Raw genomic sequence first — 16,066 nt, 5'->3', positions numbered from 1 at the left:
GGAGATAAGAGCACTTTCACACTTCAGAGGAGTGGCCTGATGGAAAATGGGTTAGGGTGGTGATGTGCTTGGGTATGACAGTGAGGAGGTCAGATGAGTTCCTTGTGTAGGTAGAAGGAAATATGTGAGACTAGAGTGGATCTTGATTAACAACTTGCCTTAAAGGCGCAATCCAAAGTCAATGACGAGGCTCTTATTAACTTCAGGGAGCTTGGATCAAGCCCATTGATTTGTGCTTATTTCTGCTCTAGTTGCTATAGTCCAAATTAATGCTGTGCTGTGATATTTTCAAATACCAACATAAATAAAATCCACTCAAGAAGGAAGTCATAAAAATAGGAAAATTGTAATGCCTGAATCATAGTACTGAATTGATAAATGTTAACCATAGGAACATTGTCCCAGAAATAAGACTGGTAAAAAAAAAGAACTGACTGATAAACATCACAAATTAATTTTTGGCTTCAGAAGCTGGATAGGCTACTTAGTGACAATAGATGATCTATATATTGACATTTTGATTATTAATGCTTTCTATGTAGCTTCTGTCATGCAATCTTCAGTTTAGAAATCACATCAGTGGCATGATTGATGTATTTGAAAGTGTTAAATTAAAATAATAAAGTTTAATTCTAATAATGCATGTTTTCATCACAAAATTTCAAAAGTAAATCTGAGATACAATAGGAGACTGTAACTTTACACTGCAATAGAAACATTACCCAATTTTATGTTCGAGATACAGTGTGATAACGTAACTGGTCTAAGATCACCTGGGATATTAAAATTCAGGGATTTTTAAGAACCCCAACCTTCCAAGTCCCAGGCCAAATTGTTATGCTACCAAGGGGTTTTCTAGAGATACATAAAAAAACCTCTGGCAGTTACCCAATAATGAAGGGCATTTTCTATGAAGTTTATACGTGTATTTACACCTTCACATACAAATAATTCATTATCACCTGGTGTCTATCAAGGCTTATGGTGCCCTGTAATTCATAGGTAGTGAGTTAAGATATATCTAACTCTGCCTGCCTAAATGAAAGAAAGAGAAGGAAATGGAGTGTGTGTTTTTTGTAGTGCTCAGAACCAGACAAGAATTTGCTCTGAGAAAAGCCAGGTGTGGGTCCTTTCATTTCAGGCTTGTCTAAGAACAGATCAGTGTTTGCCATTTGCAAAGCAACAGCAGCACCTTTATTTAAAAAAAAAAACACAAACAAAAACAAACCAAAAAAAAACCCCAAACACTAATGATTCAATGCTTTAATACTTTCCCAGACAAATATTCTTCAGAACTTTTCATGTTTGTCATTCATGGTGCCTCATTCCCATTTCTTAGTGGTATTACTTTGTTGCTTGCTGAAATACTGGAATGATCTCTTTCTACTGCTCAAACCTACATACTCTCTCATGCAGAGACACACGAGAGGAGTGCCTCATTATTCTCTCTGATTCATCAGCAATGCAGACCAATTAATGCTACAGTTAATGGGGAGAAGTAGATACTACAACTGCAAGCCGTGTATCTTCTGTCACTCCTGAGCCAACATTCTTGGACGAAGCTAGAATGCAACTTTGCCACGCGAAGATTATTTTTGATACGCTACCGCATCTATAATTCTCAACACCATAGAAACTGGAGAAGGAAAGAACCCAGCCACATTATCATGTGTGTCCTCCTGCCAAAGCAAGTTTGCTCTTGCGGGCAGCCTGGTTATAACATTTCAGGCAATGAAACTGTCATCTTCTCTGAAAATTCTGCCAGAGACCAACAAAGCTCACCATTAGAGATCATTCTCTGTGTGTCTCTCTTTTTTCTTAACACCTAACTTTTTGTCTGCCATTCCAGCAGATCATTCATTAAGACCCTAGCAGCCCACTGTGGTGATTTGGTAACTTAGTAAGTTTGCTCTCCAGTGTTACAGATGTCAGGTTTGATTTTTCTGGTAACCTAAGCGTAGTTTCATTTAGGTCTGTTTTAACTAGCGGTAAAGACATTCATATGTAATGTTTATATACCTAGCTGAAATATACTGTTTTCCTTACTGAAAGATTGGCTGTGCTTAGTTTTAATATTACATTGAAACATTTTGAAATAGACATATTTAATAAGCTTATCTGAATTTCCTAGCTGCTTACTTATTTTTGCATCTGACTCTTCACTGTATTTTCACCTTTCTCTTCCACATAGATTATGCTACTGACTGATCCAGAAGTTGAGAGCAGCTTATTAATCAGTTCTGATGAAGGGGCCACCTATCAAAAATACCGTCTGAACTTCTACATCCATAGTCTGCTCTTCCACCCCAAGCAGGAAGATTGGATCTTAGCATACAGCCAAGATCAGAAGGTAAGAATTGTTGACGGCATTTCACTTTGTTTGCTTAGGAACAAGCTAGGATTTCTCCATCTCTCTACATAACTGCTGCAGAGCATTCGGGACAGTCTTTGGAAATACCAAACTGTTATTTCCAAGCAAAAAAAACCCTGAGTAAGACTTAATGTAAAGGGCAAAGTAAAGGACACAGGCATCTGCTGTGTTCTTGGGACATAGCGCTTTATGAATGACCTGGGAGTCTGCATTTATTCATCAGTCCTTTTAGCAATATCATGTGGCATGCAATGGGCAGTGAAGACAGCTAGGATCCTTCACGATAGGAATAACAACCTCTATTGAGGCTTTTTGTCCTCTTGTTTAACAATTCTCTCGCTCCATCCTAGCAGCAGATCCAAGAACAGTATGAGACACTCCTTGTTCCTATCTGGTTGGCATACTTTCAAGTAGCCTTTGATTTTCTAAGAGAAAGGTAGTGGTGAATCAATTTCCTTTGAAGTCCAGTTCCTTCAGTATGGGTAATCCGTCAGCCGAATAAATATACTGTGAGATTTGCCTTGATTTTTTGCTGCCCAACTTGAGACAACAGAACAGGACTTGATTGTAAGAGATCTCATTGTTAGACCTTTTTGAAAATCAAGCACATCAATACTTGCAAGCTAGTTGGCTTCCAGTGAAGGACTGGTAGAGGTCAATCTGTTTAGTTTAACAAAAAGCAGATTGAACGGAGACTATGTTGTTGTGCATAAATATCCTGATGGGGAAAAGCGAAACGTGAGTAAGCATTTTGAGCTAGCAAAAAAACTGCTAACAAGAATTGATGGCTAAGGGTCAATGGCAGATAAACTGAACTGTGAAGTAACTAGCCATTGGAGCAAACTGCTCTGAGAAATGGTAGATTTCACATCCTGGTATTTTGACGTTTTTGAATAAAACTGGAAAACAGACCAAAACAATTCATTGAGTTCTCAACATGGGTAAAAGAGCGAAATATCTTGGCATCTAATATATTAGCCTTTATACAAAGAAATTTAGTGGTCTGTTTTTTGTTTTACATATTGATAATGAGTTCAAGATCCTTAGGGTGGCAAAGAGGGCACACAGTAAGCTTGCTACCCTGGACCTCAGGAGAGCAGAATTTGGCCTCTTCAGGGATCTGCTTGGTAGAGTACTGTGGGATAAAGCCCTGGAGGGAAGAGGGGCCCAAGAAAGATGGTTAATATTGAAGGATCACCTTCTCCAAGATCAGGAACAATGCATCCCAACAAAGAGGAAGGTGGGCAAAAACATAAGGAGACCTGCATGGATGAACAAGGAGCTCCTGGAGAAACTCAAATTCAAAAAGGAAGCCTACGGAGGGTGGAAGCAAGGACAGGTAGTCTGGGAGGAATACAAAGAAATTCTCTGAGCAGGTTAGACAAGCTAAAGCTTTGATAGAATTAGATCTGGCCAGGAACATCAAGGGCAATAGAAAAAGCTTCTATAGGTATGTCAATGATAAAAGGAAGACTAGGGAAAATGTGAGCCCTCTCCAGAAGGAAGCGGGAGACCTGGTTACCTGGGATATGGAGGAGGCTGAGGTGCTTAATGACTTTTTTGCCTTGGTCTTTACCGGCAAGAGCTCTAGCCACACCACCCAAGTCGCAGAAGGCAAAGGCAGGGACTGGGAGAATGAGAAACAGCCCATTGTATGAAAAGACCAGGTTCAAGACCATCTAAAGAAACAGAAGGTGCACAAGTCTGTGGGACCTGATGAGATTCATCTGTGAGTCCTGAGGGAACTGGCAGATGAAGTTGCCAAGCCACTATCCATCCTATTTGAGAAGTCGTGGCAGTCTGGTGAAGTTCCCACTGACTGGAAAAGGGGAAACATAACCCCCATTTTTAAAAAGGGAAAAAAGGAAGACCCAGGTAACTACAGGCTGGTCAGTCTCATCTCTGTGGCCAACAGGATCATGGAGCACATCCTCCTAGAAACTATGCAAGGCGCATGAAAAATAAGGAGTGAATGGTGACAGCTAACATGGCTTCACTAAGGGCAAATCATGCCTGACAAATTTGGTGGCCTTCTATGATGGCATTGGTGGTTAAGGGAAGAGCAACTGACATCATTTACCTGGACTTACGCAAAGCATTTGACTCTGTCCTGCATGACATCTTTGTCTCTGGAGAGACATGAATTTGATGGATGGACCACTTGGTGGATAAGGAATTGGCTGGATGGTCACGCTCAAAGACTTATGGTCAACGGCTCGATGTCCAAGTGGAGACCAGTGATGAGTGGCGTTCCTCAGGGTTTGGTACTGGGACCTGTGATGTTTCATATCTTTGTTGGCAACATGGACAGTGGGATTGAGTGCACCCTTAGCAAGTTTGCTGATGACACCAAGCTGTGTGGAGCAGTTGACATACTGGAGAGAAGGGATGCCATCCAGAGGGACCTGGGCAGTTTTGAGAGGTGGGCCCATGCAAACCTCATGAAATTCAACAAGGTCAAGCACAAGGTCCTGCACATGGGTCCAGGCAATCCCAATCACAAATCCAGGCTGAAAGGGAAATGGATTGAGAGCAGCCCTGAGGAGAAGGACTTGGGTATGTTGGTGGATGAGAAGCTCAACATGAGCTGGCAATGTGCACTTGCAGCCCAGAAAGCCAACCATATCCTGGGCTGCATCAAAAGAAGCGTGGCCAGCAGGTTGAGAGAGGTGATTCTCACCCTCTGCTCTGCTCTTGTGAGACCCCATCTGGAGTACTGCATCCTGCTCTGGGACCTCCACAACATAAGAAGGATATGGACCTGTTGGAGCAGGTCCAGAGGAGGGCCATGAAAATGATCAGAGGGCTGATCATCTCTCCCATGAGGACAGGCTGAGAGAGTTGGGGTTGTTCAGCTTGGAGAAGAGAAGGCTCCGGGGAGACCTTATAGCGGCCTTCCAGTACCTAAAGGGGGCCTACAGGAAGGATGGGGAGTGTACACTACCAGGGAGTGCAGTGATAGGATGAGGGGTAACAGTTTTAAACTGAAAGAGGGTAGATTTAGATTAGATATCAGGAAGAAATTTTTTAGTAGTGTGAGGGCGGTGAGGCACTGGAATGGGTTGCCCAGAGAAGTTGTGGATGCCCCACCCCTGGAAGTGTTCAAGACCAGGCTGGATGGGCCTTTGAGCAACCTGGTCTACTGGGAGGTGTCCCTGCCCATGGCAGGGGGGTTGGAACTAAATGATCTTTAGGGTCCCTTCCAACCTAAACCATTCTATGAATCTGTGAGAATCTGAATCTAATCAATAATCAAAGTAATTGTTCCTTTTACACATTAATGTGAATATCAACGTAAAAATTTGAATTCTATTATGTTTTCCATCTGTGTATTTTAATTCATTTTACAAACATTAAACAATTCATTTTCCTTTAGCCTAAATTAGGCTTGTTGTAACTATTACTGTGAGCCTGCAAAAATAAAGGCGTAAGGAAGCTAAATAAGTCACAAAATGATTTTATGGGAATTTTTGGGATAGAAGTTTAGTCCTGTGCTTTAACCTCAAAACCAGTATCCTTCCAGGCCAGTAGCTTAATATCCTTCCCAACTGTGGGAAATGCATCGTGCCTGCCTAATTCTTCCTGTAAAGTCAATTACATATTCACTCATCTCTCTCACAGCATTTTGTAGAGTATACTATAGTTATAATTTATTCCAGAGAAAGGTGCAGATTAAATGATTTCTGACTCTTCAGTATGTAATTAGACAAGGTCAAAATGTTTCTTATCCCTTGCAGCTATTGAATTCTCTGGACTGATGTGAAACTGGACAGAATCTGGTCTCTGCTGTCTTTTAGGACCCTTTGGAATGAAAGTTACTGTGTGCTGGTAACAGGAAATTTATCACATGAGGATCAATGAAACTTGCAGTGGTAAATTTGTCAAATAAAATTAAGATACAGTAGAAAATTAATTTCAGTTGTTGTAGTAGGCAGCCTGCTTTGGAAATAATTTTTAATTAGAGTCTATCATATGGTAGATGGCTACTATCAAATATATTGTCACTGCTTCACAGGAAACTCCCACTTTTCTTCCACAGAATGGTAAAACAACAATCCAGATATAAGAATGAAGGGCCCTTTTGTGCGTTAACCTGAATTTATAGGGTTGGAATTGGAGTTGTGTGTGGGGGATGTTTTGAATGAGAGGGTGCAGGCTGTACGGTAAAATCTCTTTGTGTTATGGCATTGACTAGCAAATTGGATACCTTGGTAATTCAATATGGCAGTTGCAAGAAAAAAAATCATGTAGCACAAAGTCTGTAGATCAGTACCAATTAACTCTAAAATAGACCTTTAAAAGTACTCCATATTGGTATGAGTCACAGGCCTGGTTTCTACTTCAAAGCCTAATGGACATGTTTTCTGACTTCAACAAGCTTTAGCAAAAAAACATGGAGGGTAACCAACAGGCAAAACCAACTCAGCTTGGACCAAAAATTAAATGTAACTCAAACTAAGAGTCAAGTTCAGCTTGTGGCTACATGTAAATGACTCCCATTGGTTTCATGCTTGTATATCCAAGGGCAGAATTTTCTCAGAGTAATTAAGAGGTCCTGCAGGTATTTAGATAATTGCAATGGGACCTGCGGGGTAGTTTGGAAGAAATGACAATGCCGTTTGCTATTGCATGCATGGCCATATTTAAGGGAAGAGAACGCGTTACTCCTTGGATTCCAGGCACTGTGTGCACACTGACTGAGTCACCCAAGGAAGCAAGGGAAACGTATCGGCATGGTAAGGAATTTACATTTTGGTATCACTGACTTCGATGCCACTGACTGAAGAGACTGTGAAGGCTTTGTGGGTGGGGGTCGTAAGGAGTAAGTTGGATTTTGACCAGTTACGATTGTCACAGTCATTTAATTTTGACAGTCGGGGGGAGGTGACAATCAACTAGAAAACATTTACATCCTTCTAGCAAGCCATGTCATTGTTGCCATCCATTTGCATCTTGTCATTGCAGCAGGTGGGACCAGGAGAATCAGGTGGTGAATAGAGCATGAGCTGGAGGGCCAGAGATCACTTTGGGTCTGGACTGTCTTGGTTCCCAGAAGTTGTACATCCAACTCAGGACTGACCAGGGCAAAGCCAACAGTTAGTGCACGCCTCGCATTGCTCAGTTGTAATGAACAGGCAATGGGAGGCATTGCATCATCCCTCAGTCTCTTCACAGCCCACTGACTCTATCACTATGATAAGCACTACAGATCTTTTATTTTTTGTTTGGTTGAATAGGGATTTAGTCAATGCTACGGGAAATCTGTGTTCGCTGAAGTCATTTTATGTCCCATTTTCTTGGGTGTTGTGTGTGGGTGAAGGTGGTTAATTGCTGGGGTTCAGCTGACAAGCAATAACTCATTAAGCTTCAGTGACTCGGTTGCTTTTGTTCACATGTCTCTCCCCTGCGTCTCTGCCATGGGCTGCAGACTTGAATTACCACTGCTGACAGACCAGTCCCTTATTCAGTCGTGACTTTTTCCTGCCAGTCTTGAGGAAAAAAAGAGCAGCAAACCATCTGCCGCCTGCACTAATTGCTTCATGATTGCATTCATTGTTCTGACTGAAAGTATAGTTGTTACATGGCTGATTCTTACCATGTGATTGCAGAACTACTGCCTGCTTCTCCATTTTCTGTATAAGAGGAGTTAAAAATCAGGAGGAAACTTCAGACACAGTAAAGCATTGCTTGTGAGGCAAAAGCTTGTTGGAGGTCTTGTACGTGTGAGCTCTCATGGGTTTAATCAGCTGGCTGGTAGGATGAAGGTCTGTATTTTAGGGGAGTATTGCTTATGTATTACTATGTAATCTTCAAAAGTGGTTTGCTGTGTAATCAGAGGGTGGGATGTAAGAGCCTCTACTTCATGTGGAGACATCTTCTGCTATTCAGATGGGTCAGACACACAGAGGAACGGTTAATAATCAGCCATGAATAACAGAGCTATTTGGGGAGACGAAATACAGGTGAAATTGGGAAACACAAGTCAGACGGGCGAAATGCAGGTTCGTAATTGCTCAGGAATAAATGCGCGAAGGCACTCAAGCACTGAAAAAGCTGGTTTAAAATGGAGTTGTTGTTCTTGCTTCTCCTCTTTCATTTTAAATGAACTCTTGAAAAGCAAGGCATCCCAGAATAAAGGAACTCTGACAACACAGCAGTAGTAAATAAAGAGGTTTGCGTTACCTTTTTTCTTTTTTGTTTTTTTTTTTTCATTTTGGCCTTTCCCAAATATCTGATTCCATCTGTCTGCCCTTATTTACAATGTGTGTCACATTGTAGATCAATGAGAGGGACTGATACTTGGCTCTATAGCTGAAGTGCTGAAGTTTAGCAAATCAGGATTCTGTTGTTTGTGGGACAACGTATCTTCTGTCATCAAACCATGTCATCTTCTCCAGTTTCCTGTAGTAAATGAGGTCCACTCCTCATGCATTCAAGTGGAAGAGAAAGGTGTTCATGTATCAGGGATGACAGAGGAACCACTTAAAATAGAGATAAGGATGCATATGGCCACAGGATGTCTGTGTGAGAGAACAGGCCAACTCTTAATGATACTTTCAGCCCCATCTATCCTTGTATTTGGTCTAATGCTTGTGTCTGACAGAATAGTATCTGCCGTAGATGTAGCCAGTATCGCTCTTCAAGATGTAATGAACTATTTTTGATGCATTTCGTAATTCTAAAACCTTTCATTTCCCTGCATTAGGATCTAACTTTGAGGGTGACCATGCTTGGAAAATGGTCAGACCAGGGACCTCCAGAGGTTCCTTTTAACATAAATTATTCTGTTTCTAGTTACACCCTCTCAATTCCAGTGGTAACAGTCACTGCCTACATAGACCAGAGAATGAGGAGTAAAATCCGGATTTATTTTATCAGAAAATGCACCATAGGTTTTTTTTAAAAAATTGCTGTTAACATCAAGCAACATCATTTTGGGGTGGTTTTTTTTTTCCTGCACTGCTGACAACATTTAGAGGACTATTCACTTGGGCTAATGTTAGCTGAGGGAGGTTAATCCCATCTAAAATTAATGGAGAGGAAAAAAAGCTTTTCTGTAGTGGTAAGCATTAGCCACTTTGAATCATCTTCTGGAAAAGCCTATTTCTTTTGACATACTACAGACAAAACCAGGGAGCTATTTTGCATAAAGCTAACGTTAGCCTACGTGAATAACTCCCCCTTTCCCTGTGGCATTACTCCTGCAATGCTCTACAATATTTGTGTTAATATTTAAGGCACCACTAATCAACCAAGCCAGTTTTTCAGCAGACTTGATTCTCTTTGATGCACATAGATGAACATGAAAAATAGTAAGGAATTTGCACGTTAAAAGGTGTTTGTCCCAGGCCTTGAAACGTGGCCCTTCCTGCTCGAGCTTAGATAGCCTTTCTGGGTTACCAGCACTTGTGCCAGGGATAGAAAGGGCCTTCCACACAAAGGCCTTGTGAATGCTAGCCCCTATTTTTAAGACTTTCCATGTGATTATGTTTCGAAGGAAGATACCAGTCATGCACAAAACCAACCATGTTTGTAGCTAGGACTGTGCACGCCATTTGTGTAAAGACCTTAAAGATAGACACCTCCCAGGCATCCTGATGACATGTCTTGCACGCAACTCTTTGCAAATATGCCTTGTTATCTCTAGGCAAACTGATTAGCATTTGGTGGCAAACAGCATACTGAAAATGAACAATGAAGGGACATCAAAACCATTCATCTGGCTGTTGTTTTATTAGGATTTCTCCTCCTTTCTTCTCACAAAGTCAATTCCTCAGCATTGTCTCACAAAGAAGAAGAATGTTGTCAGATTTTATCTTTTTTTTTTTTTAATTGGCCGGAAGCCAGCGTACAAACTCTGTCATAAAATAAGCTTTCCTAGTGTACCCATCAGTCTTTCACGTACCTCACTAAGCACAATATGCTGGGGTAACAATTTAAAATAAAGAATGGAATTAAAAGTGGGAGGAATTTCTAACATTCTTTCCTCCTCCAGTAAATAATAAAAAAGAAAAAATCAACTAGGAGAGCCCAGTGGCAGCCTGGCAATCCAGAGAGGAAGCTACATTTCTGCGCCAGGAGTGTGATCAGTGAAACAGAAGGAAAGACTCTCGAGCAGTAATCACTGCACGCTTTACCACTCACTCACTCATCTTTAGGCAAATCAATACATCCTTGCTTATCGATCTGTATAAACATCAGCCCTCCGTCCCCCTGGAGAACTTGTTCTTTTGCTGTTTTGGGATCCTTGGATGCATACTTATAGCTATGGGTAGATCGCTTGTTTCTCCGCAAGATTTTCTGCGCTCTACATAACTCCAGTTTTCCTACTTCCATGAAAAAATTACTTTTTTCCTTTCCATCGGAGTTGGACAGTTCAGTGGATTAGGAATAAAGAAATTTGCTTTGTATCACTAAGTCTGCCACTGATCTCTGTGGCGTTGAGCAACTCTCTCTGTTTTTCTGTAGATGACCCACCTTTCTCTTCTCTGTTGTTTGATTTGACTGTATTCTCCAACGTGTCTCCAGTTTCTTATTATACAAAATGCCTGTCAACACTAAATTCGCTTGGAGCCATAGGTTTTAATATAATGCAAGTGATAAACAACAATTATTTATTTTTAAATTTAACGCTATGCATATGTGCATGAAAATTATGACATTTTGCCCTAAATTCTGCTGTAATAAGCCTTTTCTGTTCTATTCTTATTCTAATACAATACACTTTTTAAACAAAAATGCATTTATTTAATGTAGTTATCTAAACAGTTATGAACCTGCCAAGTAAATTTACCACACAACAGGAAACAAACTCAGGATACCCTATTAACTGTTACAGACATAGTATTTTTTAACAGAGAAGGGAATTAACCTTGAGGACAACACACTAAGTGGAGCAGTAAATTCATCATCCTTTGGAATTGAGATTGGATTTTTCAAATGAGACAATCTAGTTCAGCCATCAGTTCTTGGCCTGAATAATTCTCTCTACTGTTTGAGTTTAGTGGTAAAGATTCTGCAGCACGTGTAAGGAGGAGAACAGACTGATGATACCGGTGGCGGCTTCTGGCTTTAAAATATATATGCCAAGCAGAATCCTTTAAATATCTTCCTGTAAAAATGATGTTTCCTGCCACTTTTTTAACATATGAGTTGAATGCACTGGAGACATCATGCTAATGCGGTTGCTTGAAAACTGCCACAATACCGGAACACCAGCTGATGTTGCTCATATCTGAGAATATGTGAGGAGTTGTTAAGGGATGGGTAGGAAGAAAGCTGAGGGTTATCTCCAAGATGCTTTGATCTGATGAACATGCATAAAAGAAATTGCTGTGTTACAACCATACCGAACAAGTCTACATGACAGTAGTGTGTGTTTCATCAGCAAAAGCAGCCACAAAGCTGCAGACCTCACTGGTGTTTGAATGGGCTGTGAAGCAGGTATCTGAAAGCTTTATCACTCTGATGTGTTTCCCATCAGCATTCCATAAACACCAATTATTGGATTAACCTCATTGACAGCTTCTGCATGGTATGATTAATGCATTGCGGCAATTTAAAATGTTCAAAGTCTAAGCAGTGTCCCTTGAACTTTGTTGCTTCAAGGATATTTAAGCATCTTAACACTGGAACTTAGAATTAGATCAGAGATCAGGGGAGTAAATGAGTGTCAGCCCTGTAGCCCATTTTTGTATCCTAGATCATGAGTCTTATGCTCCATTCTAGGAAGGAAGTACCATGCACAATTTCAGATTTTGTTTATGCAAAACATTCTGTTGTATTAAATTCACTGTTGGGAAAAAAAAAAAGCTTGGTCCATGGCTCTTCTAAATGAAGCACAGTGTGATTCTGGGAATAGCAGTATACCTCCCAGCCTTTGACTGCTCTGAAGAAATGCCCTGTGCAGTAATTTCTTTGAATTTAATGTACTTTGACACCGAAGTAAGCTGCAGTGGATGCACGTTGGGAGCCTGTGTGCATCCAACTCCCAGTTCGTTCTTTCTCACTGGTTGATATGTCTGTTGTGCCACTGTGAAAATTCCTCTCCCACTATGATAATTTTTGATCTATAATGTAGTACCAAGGGCATAACAGGATGTAAGATCATAAAGGACTGTTTTATATACCTATATAAAATTGTTCAATCCTAAATCCATAACTGATGCACCAGCCCCATCCTTTTTTGCAGACTGTGTAGAAAGCAAAAGAAATGGAAACGTGATTGTTCTTCTGAAGGCTTAAAACGGAGTAGTACATCACCGAATTGAAGCAGTCCATGTGACATCTGTCCTGTCGCTCTTTGCTTTCCCAAAGGTTTTAGATTAGTTCTAAATATTGTCTTTCACAGTTGAATAACGTTTGAGTAATGCCTCTATGAACAATGAGAATAATGACTGAAACTTTGTAAAAGACTAGAATTTCTTCAAATACACCTGTGATGGTAGTAAAGTACAATTTATCAGCAATAAACTTATTCAGTATAAATGAATGGGGATAAGAAGAAGGATTTTCTTGCATTTATTTCAGATTACGTTGTAGCATCTTCAGAAAGAGTTGTCTTTATCCGGTTTGACTCTGTTATTTTTATAGTTAAAGCTAAACTTGGCTTTTGGAATGTTGTATTCTTTGGTGAAATTGAGATCAATTTAAAAAAAAAAAACTGAAGAGGAGGAAAAAATGACTCTCAAAATCTTTTTATGGTTCATCAGTACAAAGTCTGTCTTTTAGGTGCACTGGTCGTTTTTTGTGTGGGAATAAATTCTATTTGAAGGGGTGAGGGTGAAACACTACAAACAGGGATAGTTTTAATCATCTCATTGAAACACCAAGAAGTGTAAGAGGCAAGAAGTCAGCTTATGTGAAGAAACAGGAGAATTGACCAGTAGGAAGCTTCTTGGGGAATCAGAGGTTAATTTGAATCAAACTCAGGCTTTTGGAGATGTCCTGAGCTAGTTTTCCAGCTCCATATGCTTTTTAGCTCAATGTTGTGGTGTGGGTTGGGTTGCTTTGGTCATATCTGTGTCCAGGAAGAACGAGTGGAGCTTTCATGGAAGCTAGAGGTGAGAGAAAGAGAGCTTTTTCTTTTTTGAATAAGAGAATACTGAAGTTGGTGAATCCAATCAGCAAATAAACTTAGACTCCATGCCGTATTCCGTTACAAATTTTTTAGGGAAATTTTCTTAAATAAAAGAAAAATAATGGGAACTACTAGCTTGCTCGAAATATTTCCCTCATGTCACTTTCAGCATGCAATTTAAATCACCTTTTCTTAGCCAAATTCCAAATTGCTGTGTGCATAATGTTTTTTGCATGAGATGAAATCGGTGCATAAAATTGAATATCCTCATCAGCATAGGTAGCACATGGAACTACCACACGATTCAAGATCAGTATGTGCAGAAGCATCAGAACCAAATGATTCATCAGAATATCCAATTAGTTTAAATGCTGCGTGATGCAATATCAGGGGCACCCTGGGTCAGTCATATCTGCAGCAATTTGTATAGGCGTTAAAATGAAGTTGAAACTCTGAGGAACTTCACGTGTGACTGAAAGCTTTGTCTGGGAAAATGTATCTCTTGAGAACAGAAGGGGTGACGATAGGTCTTGACTAGCAAAATGACCCTTCAAATGGTTTCGTATCAGAATTGGTGAGTCATTCAGATTCTCAGTATTTGGGATGTATAACCCTGCTTTCAAAGTCAGGTGTTAAATGAGGAAATGTTTCTCTGTCTTCTTGGATGATATATAGGTGTAAGTTTTTGATGTGATGACTATGCAGAGTTACCCACTGGCTCTGGGGAGCACAGAGCTTGTTGGAACTGGAGAGGAATGGGGCCTGCTCTCTTTAAGATAAGTTTGCATTTACTAGCAACATCTGGTTGATGCCATGCTTTCTTACCCATCAGGTTCAACAGCCAAATAAATTTAATTCATCCGCATCATAAAAGCCAGATTTTTGGCTGGGAAAAATCTCAGGGAAAATCCAGTGTTTGTAAAGGAAACAGGTGGTGCACAGTATAATTTTATTAAAGTGCATGTCCAGGTGCAATACTTTAGGAAACTTAACAGCTCGTTTTGTTTGTCCTGAGGGTGTGAGTTTATGTCATAAGATCTCAACTTTGTAATTCAGTCAAACCCAGATAGACAAGCAGGATCCTGTAGGTCATAATCTCATATCATTGTTGATTACATAAAAATGAATTAAATTTCTCGGATGCCTAGAGAACATTAGGCCCTCAAAGCTTGTGTCTTAGCTACTTGATTTGGAGTTTTTAAAATGCATATAGACTGATACAAAAAAAATACAAAGCCAAATAACACTGCTGGTAAATTAGAGAGAGACGAATCTTCAGTTAGTGTTGTTGGTTTTAGCTCTTTGGAAGTGAGTGACGGTCTGATATTTTATACTAGTTTAGACTCCCACACAATCCCTTTAGGAGAAGCGTTTTAAGGATGAGTCTCTATATTACATATTAAAGTTTCTCTATAGTTTTCCAGCAGAGATGTGCAAAATTTATCCATAAAAGAGTGAGAAGTTTGTTCTTCGCAGTAAGGTTTTGTTTCTTAGAGATACTGTTCACTAAGAACTGTTGAAGGAGTTGATTAACTTGTGAATCATTTTTTGATAGTCCAGTTATAGAAGGTATGTGTAAGACTATATATACATTAAATATATTTAAAATTCAAGTCAATATAAACTTTGTTGATATCAACCATGGTGTTCGAATGTAGTAGTATTCAGTTCAGAGATTTACAAAACATCAAGACATTGATAAAAAATGGGAAGAAGGGAATCAATGGTAACTAAATATTTTCTAAGTCCTGTGAAATGTAGAAAGCTGGTTTTGAAACCAGTGTAATGTGAAAATTTTATGGCAGAACCATCATTCTGTCTAATCCAACATTTCCAACAGTAGCCACCTTATTCCAGAGGAAAGTCGAAAACTCCTGGGTTGCTGTGCTGCTTTGTGGATGAAAAACAAAAGTATTAGAAATAATATGGGAAGATCTTAATTTCCACCATTCTGAATAGTGGAATCTTTTACAGAAATATCTATTATGGGGAAAAATTGGTGCTGCACTTATAATTTCCCTGTATTACAATAATTACTGAGAGTCCCAGCAATCTTTATGTTGTGCAAAAACATGGTACGATACTTGATTTCTGCTTTAAAGAGCTTAGAAATCTGAGTGCAGGGGAAGACGTGGGGGAGGTACAATAATACATGGGTGAACCAGGAAAGAATAAAATAGATCTAGTCAAAAAATGGAAGAGGCCAGAGCTCTTTTAGAGTTGTGAACTAGTGCACGGGTAGATTATTGAACAATACAAGTGCTCAGTCTGTGCAGTACAGGACAGAAGGGCAAAGAAAGGTATGTGTCAGAATCCAGAGCCATCCAAGAACCAGAGGGTTTTATGGAGCGAAGATCTTGAGAGCTCCCTGCTTTGGAGAGATTTTCCAGAGCTGAAGAAAAAATTAGGGTTCTTTTTCCTCTTCACTGGTACACACTTTCACTTCTAAAAGCGGTGTTGCAGTCTAAATCAGCTGAGTCAAATAAAATTCCAGCACTTCTTCATGCAACATTTTGGAAAAACATCATTTTCTCTCTCTAAATTTTCCAGAATTTAATTATTTTTTAGTAGCGCAAACTGTCAAACTATAATAGTAAACCAATCAGGTTTGGCTA

The 16,066-nt window shown here is 39.8% G+C and overlaps 1 protein-coding gene across 6 annotated transcripts in view; it reads left to right on the top strand.

Moving 5' to 3' along the window:
• LOC141745444 (VPS10 domain-containing receptor SorCS1-like) overlaps nt 1-16,066 on the top strand; it is a 306,057-nt gene that overhangs the window by 180,759 nt on the left and 109,232 nt on the right. For all 6 annotated transcript variants that reach the window (XM_074593201.1, XM_074593202.1, XM_074593199.1 and 3 more), the window contains exon 4: nt 2,192-2,350. In XM_074593201.1, coding sequence (XP_074449302.1) covers nt 2,192-2,350 — 159 coding nt within the window. The remainder of the gene's footprint in view (nt 1-2,191; nt 2,351-16,066) is intronic.

This window comes from Larus michahellis, chromosome 6 (assembly GCF_964199755.1).
Source record: "Larus michahellis chromosome 6, bLarMic1.1, whole genome shotgun sequence".
NCBI lineage: Eukaryota > Metazoa > Chordata > Aves > Charadriiformes > Laridae > Larus > Larus michahellis.
The sequence above is the reverse complement of the archived record's forward strand: the minus strand, read 5'-3'. Positions and strand labels throughout refer to the sequence as shown.